At 39.1% G+C, this 16,226-nt stretch overlaps 1 protein-coding gene across 1 annotated transcript in view; it reads left to right on the top strand.

Moving 5' to 3' along the window:
• LOC109918532 (protein furry homolog) overlaps positions 1-16,226 on the top strand; it is a 269,885-nt gene that overhangs the window by 175,518 nt on the left and 78,141 nt on the right. The window contains exons 38-43 of the mRNA XM_048598115.1: positions 4,173-4,276; positions 7,422-7,607; positions 9,152-9,350; positions 11,542-11,663; positions 12,769-12,956; positions 15,762-15,856. Coding sequence (XP_048454072.1) covers positions 4,173-4,276; positions 7,422-7,607; positions 9,152-9,350; positions 11,542-11,663; positions 12,769-12,956; positions 15,762-15,856 — 894 coding nt within the window. The remainder of the gene's footprint in view (positions 1-4,172; positions 4,277-7,421; positions 7,608-9,151; positions 9,351-11,541; positions 11,664-12,768; positions 12,957-15,761; positions 15,857-16,226) is intronic.

Genomic DNA, 16,226 nt, shown 5'->3' with positions numbered 1-16,226 from the left:
AAACACCATATGGAAGAAGGACTGGGAGCAGCCAGGATACGAAATGTTCTCTTGGTTGGGGATCTTCAATGTTAACGAGACCTCTTGCATGCTATATAGCATGTAATAGATGAGGCAAAGTTACCATGATCAACAGTTCAGATCTAAGCTCTGCAGCCCTGCCACATCTAGTCATCAATGGGCTGGACAAGTGATCAACTAACAAGTAGAGGAGGCTCCTTAAACAACCCATCATCCATATTGGGGGAGCCCAACAGATCAATGCAAAAGACAAGACTGAAGCATTTGCATCCATCTTCAGCCAGAAGTGCCAAGTAGATGATCCATTTTGGCCTCGTCCTGAGGTCCCCAGCATCCCAGATGCCAGTTTGCAGCCAATTCAGTTGACTCCACATGATATCATGGAACAGTTGAAGACAGTGAATACTGCAAAGGCAATAATAGGGAAAATGGGATCTGTACCATTGGGCAGTCCACACCTGAACCATACTGGTTCTTACAAACTGCATAACTAGGCAAGTAGAGCAGATTTTAAACTAAGTCGAGGGGGCAAGGGCCCAATTTTGGGAAGTTGTGGTGGATCAAAGAGTGGGGAAAATGCAACAGAGGAAAGAATTAAGATGGCAAATGATAAACAGGCAATCATGGGAACGGACAGAAAATGCAGATCTAACAGCAAATCCACAGATACAACTGGATACTCCAACAATATTAGACAAAACTTGAGGCACTGTATTAGAATGCACAAAACAGATGAACTTATAGTACAAGAACAGAATTAGCTGGAAAAGTACATCTGTGAAGAAAAAATTGGAGTTAATATTTCAGGCCCAGTGACCCTTCCTCAGACTCAAAGTACAAATTGATATAAATAAGTATGATGAAATGGCCATAACTGAGATGTGATGTTAGGATGACCTAGATTGGGTCCTGAATGTTGGAGGTTATGTGATATTCAGGAAGGACAGGAGGCTAGAAAAGAGTGAAGGAGTGACTCTTAGTTAAATATGATGTTAGCACAATAGAGGGGATGATCTTAATTCAGGAAACTACAATATAGAAGCAGGCTGGGTAGAGATGAGGATTGATACAGGCAAACAGTCATTTGTGACAGTTGTGTACAGTCCTCCTAACAGTGACCTCCGTGGTAGGGCAGCAATAATGGGAGCTTTTCAAAAGGGTACAGCAACTATCATGGGGGATGTTTACCTGTGTAAAGACTGAAAGAAATCAAATGGGATAAAGGAGTCACAAGAAGGAATTTATTGAATGTTTTTGGGACAGTTTCTTAGCTCAGCATGTTAGGGCACCAACCAGAGAGCAGATTGTACTAGACCTGGTTTTAACTAACAGTGTAGAATTAATTACTGACCTCATAGTGAAAGTATCCCTGGGTAGCAGTGACCACAATAAGATTTAATGTTACAGATGGTTCAAAGGAGAGAAGTGTGGGTCCAAGACTACTGTTTTGAATTTAAACAAGGTCAATTATAAGGGCATGAAAGCAAAGCTACTGTACTCTGGACAGTACTGGTCACCATACTTGTGGAAAGATGTTAAAGTGATGGATGCATTTCAGAGAAGATAGACTTGGATAATACCAGGAATGAGCAGATTGCCTTATGAGGAAAGGCTAGATAGGCTAGGCCTGTGTCCTCTGGAGTTTAGAGAAGTCAGAGGTGACTTAATTGAAACGTATAAGATCCTGAGGGGACTTGACTGGGTGGATGTTGAAAGCATGTTTCCTCTTGTGAGAGAACCTATAACTTGGAGGTGGCCATTTAAAAATAAGGGAAACTCATCTAAAACAGAGATGAGGAAACATTTTTTCTCTCCTGGGCTGCAAGTCTTTGGAGTTCCTTTCTTCAAAATTCAGTAGATCCAGAATCTTTAAATATTTTTAAGGCGTAAGTAGATAGATTCTTCATTACCAAAGGGATGCAAGATTGTCAAGGATGTAGGAATATAGAGTTGAAGTTAAAATCAGATCAACTGTGACCTTTTGAAATGGTGGAGCGGGCTGAAAGTGCCGAGTGGCTTACTCTTGTTTCTTGTTTGTATGACCCATGTTCAAAGCACTCCAAGTCCACATGCAACAAGACCTGGGCAAAATTCAGCCTTCACCTGATATGTAGCAAGTAAATTCCATGCCACATAACTGCCAAGCAATGACCAGCTCCAATGAGGCAGAATCTGACCGTCTAGCATTGACATTCAAAATTACTATAATTGCTGAATGTCCCACTATCAACATCTTTGGGGTTACTATTGTCCAGAACTAAACTGCAGCAGCTATACAAATACTAAAAGAGCAGCTCAGAGATTAAGAATCTTAACCCATCTCCCATTTCCCCAATGCCTATTCACCATCTACAAGGCACAAGTCAGAATTATGATGGAACATTCACTGCTTCCCTCGATGGGTGCAGCTCTAACAACATTCAAGAGACTCGATACTACCAAATAAAGCAGCGGATTTGATTGACACATCTTCACCACTGATACATAGTGGCAGCAGAGTATCGTATCTACAAAATTCACCACAGCAACTCCCCAAGGATCGTTTAACAGCATCTTCCAAACCCATGTTCTATACTACCCAGAAGATCAACAATAGCCGATGTATGTATATCTAAGTTCTCCTCCAAGCCACACATCCTGATTTATCGCTGTTCCTTCACTCTCACTGGATCAAAATCTTGGATGTGCCCTCCTAACAGTACTGATGGTGTACCTACACCCTAAGGACTGCAGCAGTTCAAGAATGCAGCTCACCACCATCTTCTCATGACATGACATGCTGATGACAAAAAGAACCCTTTTAGATATCTGCTTTGAAAACAAAACTGGTGTTCTAAAATCCCTATAAAAGTATTAATTAGAGTCATTATTGTGTCAATAACAGAAACTGTCCTGTTTCAACAGCAACCAATGGTGAAACATGTGTTTTTCGAGATGATTTAATTATGAATGCTTCCCTGTCTAATGGATTAATGCAGCAGGAGTTTGTTTAGGCTGTGAAATGGGATCGTTTGCTCTGATTGATTGATATTGTTATGAGATTATAGAAAATTATTCTTTCTTTGATCTGTTTTTCAATACCTTGTGTTTATTTTGACAAGTTTATAATGTGAGGTGAGGTAAAGCTTCTGTTATTGATTCGTAATGGCTGTATCTGATTTGCACTTTTATATGGGTTGCTTTTTTTCAAAGAAGATTTGTAAATAAGTGTTCTTTTTCCATTCAAACTTTCAAGACTTGCCTTTGTTATTTTGTGGTTTATTGTTTCCATAGATAGTGCATATTAAGTAAATAAGCATGAATGGCATGGAAGAGATGGCATTAGGAACATTCTGGGGGAGTTTGAAGTAGGTAAGGGTGAAGGGGTATAAGGAATGAGGGTTAGAGGACTTGAGGTGGGCTTTCTAACCTGCCACATCCATTCTCCTTCAAAGGCCGGATGCTCATTTTGATTCTACCCCTGCCTCTTCAGACCAAAAATAGTGCATGCAGGGACCATTTTTATGGAGCCAAGTCTGTTGAGCTGGGAAATTTCCCAACCTGAGTTTCCAACTTCACAGTGAAATCTCAGGATTATGAACTTTCTTTCTGACCTGTTGAGTATTTCTAGTCTTTTCTGTTTTAAATTCAGGTTTCTAATATCTGGAGTATTTTGCTTGTTCAAAAATCTAGGCAGTATAATTGGATACTACTCATCCAACTTTCTGCCTGAAAGATGTAATCTGATTATTTAGGCTGTACACCCCCAGCACTGTCTTCAAGTAGTGCTTCAGCTGCCTTCAATGTGTTGCCAATTTAGAGTCAGATTGTATGCAAATCCATATTGGTTTCAATGTGCTGAAATGCCCAAGTTTAGGCAATGAACAACACAATGAATTCCTAGATTTCAGAAAAACACATGGCACCAGTATTCTCCTGTCTGGGTCCAGTTTTAAATACTAACTTCCTATCAACCTCACCTTCCAGCATAACATACCTTCCCACCTAACAACCAAAATGCCAGTCATTATGTTTTACACTCGTACATATCAGTGTTTTGTACGGTATCATCAATAACTGCATTCCCAGCAAGAAAATGAATGCAACAGTGCATTCCCTCAACTGAGCTTGCGATTAGACAGTACTTACATTTTGCATTTCTGTGGTAACAGGTGTAATATCGCTGTCATCTTCATGACAGAGATGGTGGTTGATCACAGTGTTAGAGAAGACTGGGCTCTACATCTGCCACTGTTAATTCATGCACTGTTTCTGGGTAAGGCCAAATGTTTTTAATTTTAATTTGAAATTGTAGAACTATTCATGTGAGCTTATAAAGATGCAAAAAATCCATACTTTCCAGTTAGGAAAATGCAGGATTGATAATACAATAATGGTAACCAATTAGCTTTATGATATTTTAATGAAAGCGTTAACCTATTTAGATATTCCAGTGAATCACAATTATTGTATAGCATTCACCCTATAGATGACTAAGATTGCATCAACCATAACAGCAGTCCTGAATTCAAGACACCGGAACTCATTCAATTTTCCTCTTGGTTTTATTCTGCTATTTTCACTATTTCCATGTAGGCAGGTTTCCTTCTTGCACCATGTGTAACACAAAAATAAGCTGTATTCTGTTGTTGAAAACAAAAAAAGTAAGCATGCATACCACAGGAGAACTACTAGATACCTAACAGGAAAAACTTAGATAATAATGTCAGATATAACAGGTGTATTTTCAACCAAATTTAAATAGTACATTATATAAGGAAGGTCTTGCAGAAATTGTGGGGAAGTTACATTTTATCCTTAAGGACAGGTGGTTTAGGGTCTTTGGGCGATAAAAGAAATAGTTAAATACCACACAAACAACCAGTCTCCCACTTCCTACAGACAAAGGGGGTGGCCATGGGTACCGGCATGGGCCCAAGCTATGCCTGCCTCTTTGTAGGATACGTGGAACAATCCCTCTTCCGAAGCTACACTGGCCCTATCCCCCACCTCTTCCTCCGTTACATCGATGACTGTATCGGCGCCGCCTCATGCTCCCACGAGGAGCTCAAACAGTTCATCCACTTCACGCACACCTTCCACCACAACCTTAAGTTCACCTGGACCATTTCCGATACCTCTCTCTACTTCCTGGACCTCTCTGTTTCCATCTCTGGCAACCACCTGGAAACCGATATCCATTTCAAGCCTACCGACTCCCACAGCTACCTAGAATACACCTCCTCTCACCCACCTTCCTGCAAAAAGGCCATCCCCTATTCCCAATTCCTTTGCCTCTGCCACATCTGCTTCCGAGATGAGGCATTCCACTCCCGGACATCCCAGATGTCCTCGTTTTTCAAGGACCGCAACTTCCCCTCCACAGTGGTTGAAAACTCCCTCGACCGTGTCTCTCGGATTTCCCGCAACTCATCCCTCACACCCCCGCCCCGCAATAACAACCAAAACAGAATCCCCCTCTGTTCACGTACCACCCCACCAACCTCTGGATCCAACGCATCATCCTCCAGCACTTCCACCATCTGCAATCTGACCTCACTACCAAAGACATTTTTCCCTCCCCACCCTTATCTGTTTTCTGGAGGGACCACTCTCTCCGGGACTCCCTTGTCCGCTCCACACTCCCTCCAGCCCCACCACACCCGGCGCTTTTCCCTGCAACCGCAGGAAGTGCTACGCCTGCCCCTACACCTCCCCCCTCACCCCCATCCCAGGCCCTAAGAAGTTCACCTGCACATCTGCTAATGTGGTATACTGTATCCGCTGTTCCCGTTGTGGCCTCCTCTAATTGGGGAAACCAAGCGGAGGCTTGGGGACCGCTTTGTGGAACACCTACGCTCAGTTCGCAACAAACAACTGCACCTGCCAGTCGCGAACCATTTCAACTCCCCCTCCCACTCCTTGGACGACATGTCCATCTTGGGCCTCCTGCAGTGCCACAATGATGCCACCCAAAGGTTGCAGGAACAGCATCTCATATTTCGCTTGGGAACCCTGCAGCCCAATGTTATCAATGTGGACTTCACAAGCTTCAAAATCTCCCCTCGCCCGACCATCCCAAAACCAGCCCAACTCGTACCTGCCTCCCTAACCTGTTCTCCCACATATCCACTCCTCCCACCTCAAGCCCCACCCCCATCTCCTACCTACTAGCCTCATCCTGCCTCCTTGACCTGTCCGTCCTCCCTGGACCAACCTACCCCCTCCCTAACTCCCCACCTACACTCACCTTTACTGGCTCCAACCCAGCCTCCTTGACCTGTCTGTCTCCTCTCCACCTATCTTCTCCTCTATCCATCTTCTATCCGCCTCCCCCTCTCTCCTTATTTATTTATTTCAGAATCCCCTTCCCCTCCCCCACCCCCATTTCTGAAGAAGGGTCTAGACCTGAAACGTCAGCTTTCCTGCTCCTCTGATGCTGCTTGGCCTGCTGTTCATCCAGCTCTACACCTTGTTATCTCAGATTCTCAAGCATCAGCAGTTCTGCTATCTCTAACAGTTTGCTTGTTGACAGTTTTAAAATATACTGTTGACAAGTGCCTTTTCCAGAATTTTGCATGCAACTTGACGCGCACACACACAGACACACACACACACACGCATGCATTGTCCCATGAATTCGAACCCTTTTCTTCCACATCAACCTTTGCGCCAATTTGTCGGCTTTTATGTTCCTTGAAAATCTACTCTCATACTCCTAATTTTCCCCTTTTAATCAACCCCATGATCCTTTTTGCTGAATTCTAAATTGCTCCAAGTCCTCAGGCTTTCTACTTTTTTTGAGCTACTTTTGGATCCAATACTGTCCTTAATTTCTTTGATCAACCATGGTTGGGCCACTTTTCTTGTCTTCTTTTACCCAAAATGAATGTATAACTGCTGCAATGCATGCCTTTCTTCTTCAAATATTAACCAGTTCTTGTCTATTGTCACACTTTTTAATGAGGTTACCCAGTTAATTGTAGCTTCTCAACCCTCGTACCCTAGCATTTTCTTTTCTCTAGATTTAGGACCCCAGTTTTGGTTTGGATGACTGCACTTTCTATCCCAATAAAAGAAATCTTTTGTGGTGAAGGCACAAAAGGAACCCCTTTTTTTCCCAAGTCTGAGAGTAAATGATGGAGGCATTTTCAGCATTTACTCTCAAAAGGCAATACAAATTAGCATCATTTTGATTTTCACTTGTACGTCAATATTATAAAGCTTGTTTATAAATGTAATAGTGAGGGACCAAGAATAAGTATGTACTCAGCATTCTGCAGAAGGGTCACTGAACCCAAAACGTTAAGTCTGATTTCCCTCCACAGATGCTGCCGGACCTGCTGAGCTTTTCCAGCAATTTATTTTTGTTTCTGATGAAGTATGTACTTCATTTATTTTCTTCATATCTTGTTTTTAAGGTCTTGATCATTATCGCCCAGAAGTGTTTGAACACAGCAAAAGGTTACTTTTGCACCTCTTGATAGCCTTGTCGTGCAATGACAATTTCCAAGCTGTGGCTACAGTTCTTCTGCTTAACAGAGAAGTCAGCGAAAGTAAAACTCTTACAGTAAAACCAGCTTACCCACCAGAATATCTCTATTCAGGTAAAGATAACATTGAAATAAAACGTAAACTCCACTGGTTTAGTTGCTTGAGGTAAATCACCAAATAAATGTATTCTTAGTTTGCAGAATTAACATCATATATAATTAAAAATGTTTTCGCATTCCTGTTAATGAAACACATTTTATTATTTAATGTAGATCATTTTGAGGAGCAAGTTACATTTATGATCTTTCCTCAAGTTCACAAGAAATTTTACTTAAAAATACTCACTTCTGAAACCCTACTTTTGATTGTCCGAACCATTTTATGTCTACACTGTTCATTCTTCCCTAACAAAGAGAAAAAGAAAATGGCTTGTTCTGAAGTATTGCCAACAATATTAGCTGCTTGTTGCAAAGTGTTCTAGGGTAACTTCTTTTCAACAGGGCAAAAGTTAGTCTCTGCCTGTTTTTGAGCACAGACTGTTATCAACATAAGCAATTTAAGCTGATGGACAAAGGCATAAGTTCCAAAGCTGGACCTCACTTCACTAGTTCGGGTAGACTGCTGGCAGCTATTTCACTGTAACAGGCAGGTCACCCTTATCCAGGATTGAATTTCACTGAAACCAACATGTTTGCAGATTTAACTTAGACCAACCCACTGCTAAATTGTTCTGTGTTGAATGGATATCACATCCATAAGATGTATATATTGTGTACTAATTTCTGGCCCAATAATTTGATTTCATCATATGAAGTAGATTTTCAATCTACTGAATACGTCCCTTGATTACTCAGTTGAGAAGGCAACAAACCATTTGGGAAACTGAACGTTCAAATCCATTCACCAGAACTCAACTAGACAAATATATGAAATTTAATGTTTAAAAAAAAAAGTTATTGTATGTTGTTCCTACAGAAAAAATGTAAGAGTGAGAATCATGATGATAATCCTAAGAATTTGCCATCACATTTTCAATTATGACTCTATCCACTGGTCATTGGTTTCAGCATCCTATGTAATAAAAATAACATTTCATTCAGTAGGTAGCACTCAAGAAGGAAACAAAACCTTGTGGTATAGATTGCATGTAATGCTACTGTTTCATAGGTGCAATATGGGTAGAATGCATACTAATTTTGTTCTTTATTCTTGTGAAGAGAACTTACCTTGCAAGATCAACATTTATTACCGACCGTAGCTTCCCCTTGAGAAGGTAGCATTTTAATTCATTTCAGAGGATGGTTAAGATTAAGCTACACTGACGTGATGCTGGAGTTTGATTTAGGCCAGTCTGGGTTATGACGTCAGTATGTTTGCTGCTGCAAAGGCTTGAAAATATTTTCAAATTTGATATTTTTAAATTTAGGTTTAATTATATTCATTTCCTGGTAATACATTGAGCAGAGCAAATAATTAAAATTATTTATATTATTTTATGTGTTATCTTGTAGGATAATTGGTTCCAAGATGGATTAAGAGGGCAGTTTGCACCCTTGGAATAAATAGGAATACTGTTAGTGTGTTTAGATCTACAGCACAAAATACATGTGTTTTGCATTATGACTTTTATACTAATAATCTTGTTTACTTAAACCAGGTGGTTTTGACTTCTTAAGAGAGTATCAGTCCTCTCCAGTTCCAGATTCAGGTTTAAGCTCAAGTTCCACATCTTCCAGTATCAGCCTGGGTGGCAGCAGTGGAAACCTTCCTCAGCTCTCACAGGAAATGGAAGAGATTGAAGCTGCAGCTGAAGTAGATGAGAAGGCTCACAAGCTAATTGAGTTTTTAGCAACCAGGTAATAACTATACAATATGTTTTTTTCCATCTACATCTTTAATGCATTTTATGTTCTTTGTGGGAAGATCTTGATTTAATGTGAACTATAGGAAAAGCATCTAGGACTTTTGATTGTGTTGGAAAAGTGTTCCAGTAAAATATTTGTGTTGCACAAATTGTCAGAGACTCTCAGAATTGTCATGGCACAGGAGGCCATTTGCCCCCTCATGCCTGCACCAGCTGTCTGAGCATTATGATTCAGTGCCCTTCACCTGCTATTACTCCCAAATCCTGAACATTGTTCAATTTAAATAATAATTGAATGTCCCACCTATTCTCTCCAGTCTCCTTATGATTTTGAAAAATTGTCAAATCTCCTCTTGGCTTTCTGTCTGAGGAAAACAGTACCAACCTCTCCAATCTGTCTTCATAACTGAAGCTTCTCATCCTTGGGTAAACCATTCTCAAAACCTTTTCTGCACTCTGTTCAATGTGATTACATTCTTCCAAATGGTGGTGTCCAGACTGTACTCAGTACTCCAGCTAAGGTCTAAGCAGTGTCTCATACAAATTCAGCCTACCATTCTTGCTTCTATATTCCATGCTTCTATTAATAAAGCCTAGCATAGTGTATGCTAATAACCATGCTCTCTATCTGTCCTGCCATATATACACCTAGGTTTGTGCCTGTCCACCCTTTAGGGCAGTGCTCCTTAGTTAAACTGTATAACATGTTCTTTCTGCTGAAATGTATCATCTCACACTCCTTTGCGTAGGAGTGGGAATAGGCCAAACAGTCAAAAAGATCATGCCTGATCTGATATGGCCTTAATTCCATTTTCCTGCTTGTTTCCGTAACCCTTGTTACTTTAACTGAGTTACCTTGGCCTCTACAAGTTGATTTATCGATTGCCTAATTTATGTGTTTGAGTCTAATTTTAATAGGTCGAATTGGATCTGCAAGTTTGTCACTAGCCTACAAGAACCAGATTTGGCTGCATAAATGCTAGAATTTAATTGATGCTGGGCTCCTGCAATCTAATTTCAAAGAAGCCTACAGAAAGGCTCCATAATTACCTCAAAACATATAAATAATTGAAGAGTGCCATCTACAGTTTGATTAAATTGCTTTTTAGAATCTCAATCAAAAGAAGATATTCACACCAAAACAGATATATAATTTTCAAACATTGGTTTTAAATATAATGTTTTGGTGAAAGTTGTATTAGTTTCTTAACAATCTAGTGTTTCATAATTAAATCTGAATAATAATATGCAATAATGACTTGGGAAGAGTAATTTGAATTTCAAGGGTAGATGCTCCTTTTCAGAGTTAAATTCTGCTGGCGAAGGGTTTTCACCATAAACCTGACAAACAGAATCTTCAGAGCAGCACTTCAAGAGACTGGAATGTATTTAAAGGGACAGAACTACTCCAAAAGTAGCAAGGATTGCTGTTTTGTACATCATGTTAAAGGAATTGATTATGACTTGAACCAGGATTGCACTTGTCCTTTTAGTTACAGAGTATCAGGCCATATAGGCAAAAAGCTAAAAGAGATAAAATAACAATAATCTCTTTGCTCGCAACGTCATTAATATTTAATACTGCTAACAAACTCCTACTTGCAGAAATTGGTTACATACAAGTTTAGACACAAGCCTGTCAAAATCAAGGGGTGCCGATTTAAGACAGAGGAATTTCTTCTCTCAGAGGGTTGAGAATCTTTGGAACTATTTGCCAGAGAGATAGCTTTGGGGGCAGAGTCCTTGAGTATATTTAAGGCGGAGATAGATAGATTGTTGATCGGTAGAGGAATAAAGGATTACAGGGAAAGGCCAGGAAAGTAGATTGAGAAGTATCAAATCAGCCATGACCCTGTTGAATGGTGCAATGGGCTCATGGGGCTGATCAGCCTCGTCTCCCTGCAGTCAAAATCTTCTGTGACTATGCATTTTAAAAATCAGGATTGTCAATTTTTACAAGTACTGGATACTGAAATTACACCTCAGTGTTGTCCTTATGCTATAAATGAAGTTGATGAACAGTGAACCTAAAAGCTTCAGTATTTGAGTTTCAAAATATAATTTTCATCTGTACATTTATGAATGGCATGATTACATAGACCTGAATGCATATCACAATACTCCAAGATGTGAACTATGTTTTTTAAATAAGTTCAGTTACAAAATAAAATTATTTTCTACAGGCCTTTTGGCCCTCTTTGGTGCCATGAAGATATTACTCCAAAGAATCACAATTCTAAAAGTGCTGAAGAATTAACCAACTTCCTGCGTCACATTGTGTCTGTATTCAAAGACATAAAATCAGGTATTTTACTTTGTTAATTCCAGAAATGTATAGCTTCAGCAATGTTTAATTAACGTAAAGTCAATTGTTGTACATTTCTATGTTTATCATAGAATCATTCTGCAGAAAAGAAAACCATTCTAGCCATTTTACGTGTACCAGCTCTTTTGAAAGAACTATTAATTTCTGTTCATTTCACATTGGCATGGGAATATTTCCTCCTGAAGTACCTGTTCCGTGTCCTTTTTGAAATTTATTATTGAATCTGCTGCCATCATCTTCTCTGATGGTCCAATCCAGAGGAGAGTGCAGTGCCCCATGAACAGGTTCTTACTGCACATGCACAAAAATCTCAGTTGAAAAACACAGGATAGTTTGTCCCTCTGTTATTTGTTGATCTCAAGACTGGGACTGGTCACCCAGTTACTTCACCAACATTGTAAGCAGACAAGTCAACTCTTATATGTTTTTCCTTTCTCCCATTTTGACATGCCTCTTTTGTGAATCATTCAGCTTTTGAATTGGAGAACTGACTTAAATGTTCCTGATGCAATCATCTAGTTCCGTGTTCAACCCTAAATTCTTTGACTTCCAATAATCATTCTGTTTAAAGTACTATAGTCTTTAAGCCTCCTTTTCACCCGGCTTTAACCTCAGTATCTAAAGATCCACCCGAGTTCCTGAGAAACCCTCATTGTGGTTTAACCCGAGCGATTGGTTTTAGACAGAAAACAGACTGAGCATGGAGGTAACAGTCATGCTGCTAAGGTCAGGATGAATTGTTTTCTTCCCTGATCACCTCAGTTCCACGTATTAAAATCAAGGCTTTCCTTCTAACAATGAGGAATTAGTGGATTTTTTTTCTACATTATTTGACTTAAATAATATTTGTTGTTGATGACAGACCTCAAGTATTAATATTCTAACTGTTTTGTGGTAGTTAAAATACTGTACCATTTCAGCCCCAGCTAGAGTATTGTGTCCAGTTCTGGACATCATACTTTAGGACGAATTTAAAGGCATTAAGGAGAAATCCAATGAAGACAAAATTAGCCAAATGGCTCCTTTACGCTGTAAAAATTCCGTTCTTTAAAATATGAAATATATTCCCCTCCATTTTTCTTAGGCTGCTGTATGGAACAGCGATTGAGTGAAGTTGCTCTACAAACAGCACTTTCCAGCTCTTCAAGGCATTATGCAGGTCGTTCGTTCCAAATCTTCAGAGCTTTGAAGCAACCTTTGTCTGCACATGCTTTATCTGACCTCCTTTCGAGACTTGTAGAAGTTATAGGAGAACACGGTGATGAGGTTCAGGTACACTTTCTATATTTGATCAAATTTTCTGCAACTGAGGCTGTCTTATGTTTACGAACATGATACATCATTAAAACCCCAATTATATTTCATGAAATTTTTTAGGGTTTAACAGACAAAGAGCACAAGAGTGGAATTTCACCATCCTTAAGTGAATTCTAGCTGATTGCATTCTTAGACCATCACTAAGCATCCTCTAGAAACTGTCGAATCGCTGCCAGCAACTTCTGTATTTCTCCAATTAACAGCTTGTACAAACTCCAGAAGTTCCTATCAGTTTTAGGGAGTAATGATTGAAAGTTTGGCAATCATGCTGCTTCTTCTACCTATTGCATAACCATGGTCCATATTCTTCTTCATTTCTTCCATTACATATAGTTCATATGAATATTTTAATATCTATTCAAAAACCAAAGGTGATACCTTCCTATGAGATAAATCTCATAAGGAACTTCTGGAAGAAACAAACGTGATAGGTCAAATGTGTTACAAACAGCCAGGCAGTGAAGGAACAGAACTGTAACCAGTCTTGCACACTTAATGGATTAAATTTATTGAAATATTATTACAGCATGTAACTCCTACTGGTGCCCACATTTTAGCCACAATAGTTAACTTCTACATATATGAACAAGAACAAGTCTTGCAAATGATATGTTCACTGCCTAAAAACAATTATCCCCAAATGATATACAATTGACAAATTTTCTTTCTTCATTTGTTATGATTGTACTCATGAAACTAAGAAGTCTTTTGTATAAGAAATTTTATATATTGTTGTTCACTATGCTCAATGACAGATCTTATTAACGATTATTGTGTTCACAAAATCAAATAATGGTATTAATTATAGTTGCATTGAGACTAAAAACTGGTTTTTTATCCACGAATCGAGAGATCAAGCTTTGTAAAATTCTGGGCTCTGTGGACCAGACTTTTAAAAATGGCTGACATGGCTTAAAATGGCATAAAAATCTATTTCCTACATTTATGTTATTTGAATTTCGTAATGCCTGATAATAACAAACATTTCATTCACCTGCATAATCTATTATAACAACAAGCTTTGAAATTCACTTATAATCCCACTTCCAGTGTCCATTATGACTTGGAGCTGTCAATAGGGTGCCATTTCGTCGCTTTACTGTGATAAAGGTTGCTGGTGAAATCATTCAAGCAGCATTCGCCAGTAATGGAAGCCTTTCAACAGGTGGAGTGAAATAGCAAGCAATACATTTTTTTCCTCAATATTCAAGACATTTTCTTCAAAGATTTAAAGGATAAGATGTCTAAATGCCTTGAAGCTGTCAGCACCCTTTGACTTTGCTTTTGACAGATTCCCTTGACCAATCCTCTTGAAATATTCAACAGATCATTTTTGCTGTTGCTTTTCACAGTTTTGTTAGTTAATTTTGATTGGTCTGTTGACAATTCTGATGAGGTTAACAGTTGATGAGTTTATGCACTCTTCAGACACATTTATGCCTACATTTAGCCATTATAATGTGTAAAGTAATGCATGTAATTTTCCCCCAAAGGTCACTTGATACCAAATTGAAATGTGTACCCTAGCTAGCAAAAGAAATGCACCTACTTCAGACCTCATTCTTACCTTTTCAGATTTCACACTGTGAGGCTACCAAAGTCTGGCACATTTGAAGGCAGCTTGTGACTTAAATGGCCTGGTGCATCTGTGAACCATACATGTGCAGATTCCAACCTCACCCCATTCCTGCACCCACAAAATTTTAAATGCCATGTTCGGGGCTTGCAATTTCTGGCCTCCTCTAACATTTTCACCACCCATCCGGGATTAAGACTTGAAAGACATATAATTTAAAATATTGTTTAGAATTCTTCAGTATAATAAACCTACTTATCATGAATAATGAATAGCATTCCTTTTCAAGTCAGTTTTTAAAATTCTATCTTAAATTAACTATAAGACCACAAGATGTAGGAGCCAAAATAGGTCATTTGACCAGTCAAGTCTGATGTGACATTCAGTGAGCTTATAGCTGATCTGATAATCCTCAACCCACTTTCCTGCCATTTCCCTATTTCCTTGATCCCCTTACTGATTTAAAACCTACCTCGGCCATGGATATTATTAATAAACCAGCCTTGATAACTCTCTGCAATAGAGAATCCCACCAATTCATTACCCGCTGAGAAAAGAAATTCCTCCTCATCTCTATCTTAAGTGGGCAATCTTTTACTTTGAGATTATACCTTCTTGTCCTAGACTTGCCTAAAGGGAAAACAACCTCTCAGCATCTACCCTGTCAGACCCCTAAGAATCTTACATCTTTCAATAAGGTCACCTGTCATTCTTTGAAATTGCAGAGAAAACTACTCAACCAACCAACCTACTCAACCACTGCCAGCCCAATTGCGGTAGGGTGGTGGCCCTACTTGCCATTGTAGTAACTAAATCCCATCCCAAATTTACTAATGGTGCATCAACAACAATTATCTTGACAGAGTTCTGACAAGTTCGAGTGTCACCATGTTACTCCAGGGCAGACAAGGCCCAAGAAAAGCCACACAGACACAAAGCAGCTGAACCATGCATCTCCCAAAGTGGCCATTGGGTCGTCTTTAGATGTAATCAATCCCTATTGGGAACAATTTCCTGATGAATGAATATAGTAAATTTTACTCAGTAGTATAATTTCAAAACATTCCAATTAATTTACAAGTGTAATTATTAGAAGAACGTTCAATGGAATCTGCCAAGGTATATTTTTACAAAAGTTCTACTTACAAAACTCTAATTTACAAAATTATTATGCCTTATGCCAGGGTTACGTAATGGAAGCACTCCTGACACTGGAATCAGGCATTGACAATTTGGCAGATTGTTTGAAGAACAGTGATCTTTTAGCTGTTCTGTCCAGGTACGATCTTTTTCTCTTTGCAACATCTTCTTTGTCTTGAATATATTGAATGTCTTTTCAAGATTTTATTTCCCCCAAAGCTAAAGAAGCAAGACTTCAGTTTAATACTTTACTGTCCACTGCTTTGATCTAGAATTGATTTCATTTAGATTTTTTTATTACACAACCAATTTAATATATTCAGATATATGTGGAGAAGATTCAAACCGATTTTGGATCTAATTCTAGGATCACCATAGCAGACAGAAGAATAGGAAGTGCCTCATTAGTGTTGCTGACATTGATGTTCTGGAAAATTAAGAGGAGTGTTTTTTCCCTGGAAGTAATCTTCTATCTAGGAGTCCAGAGATAGGGTGCCTACCGCAGCTAT

This window comes from Rhincodon typus, chromosome 6 (assembly GCF_021869965.1).
Source record: "Rhincodon typus isolate 14 chromosome 6, sRhiTyp1.1, whole genome shotgun sequence".
Classification (NCBI taxonomy): Eukaryota; Metazoa; Chordata; class Chondrichthyes; order Orectolobiformes; family Rhincodontidae; genus Rhincodon; species Rhincodon typus.
The sequence above is the reverse complement of the archived record's forward strand: the minus strand, read 5'-3'. Positions and strand labels throughout refer to the sequence as shown.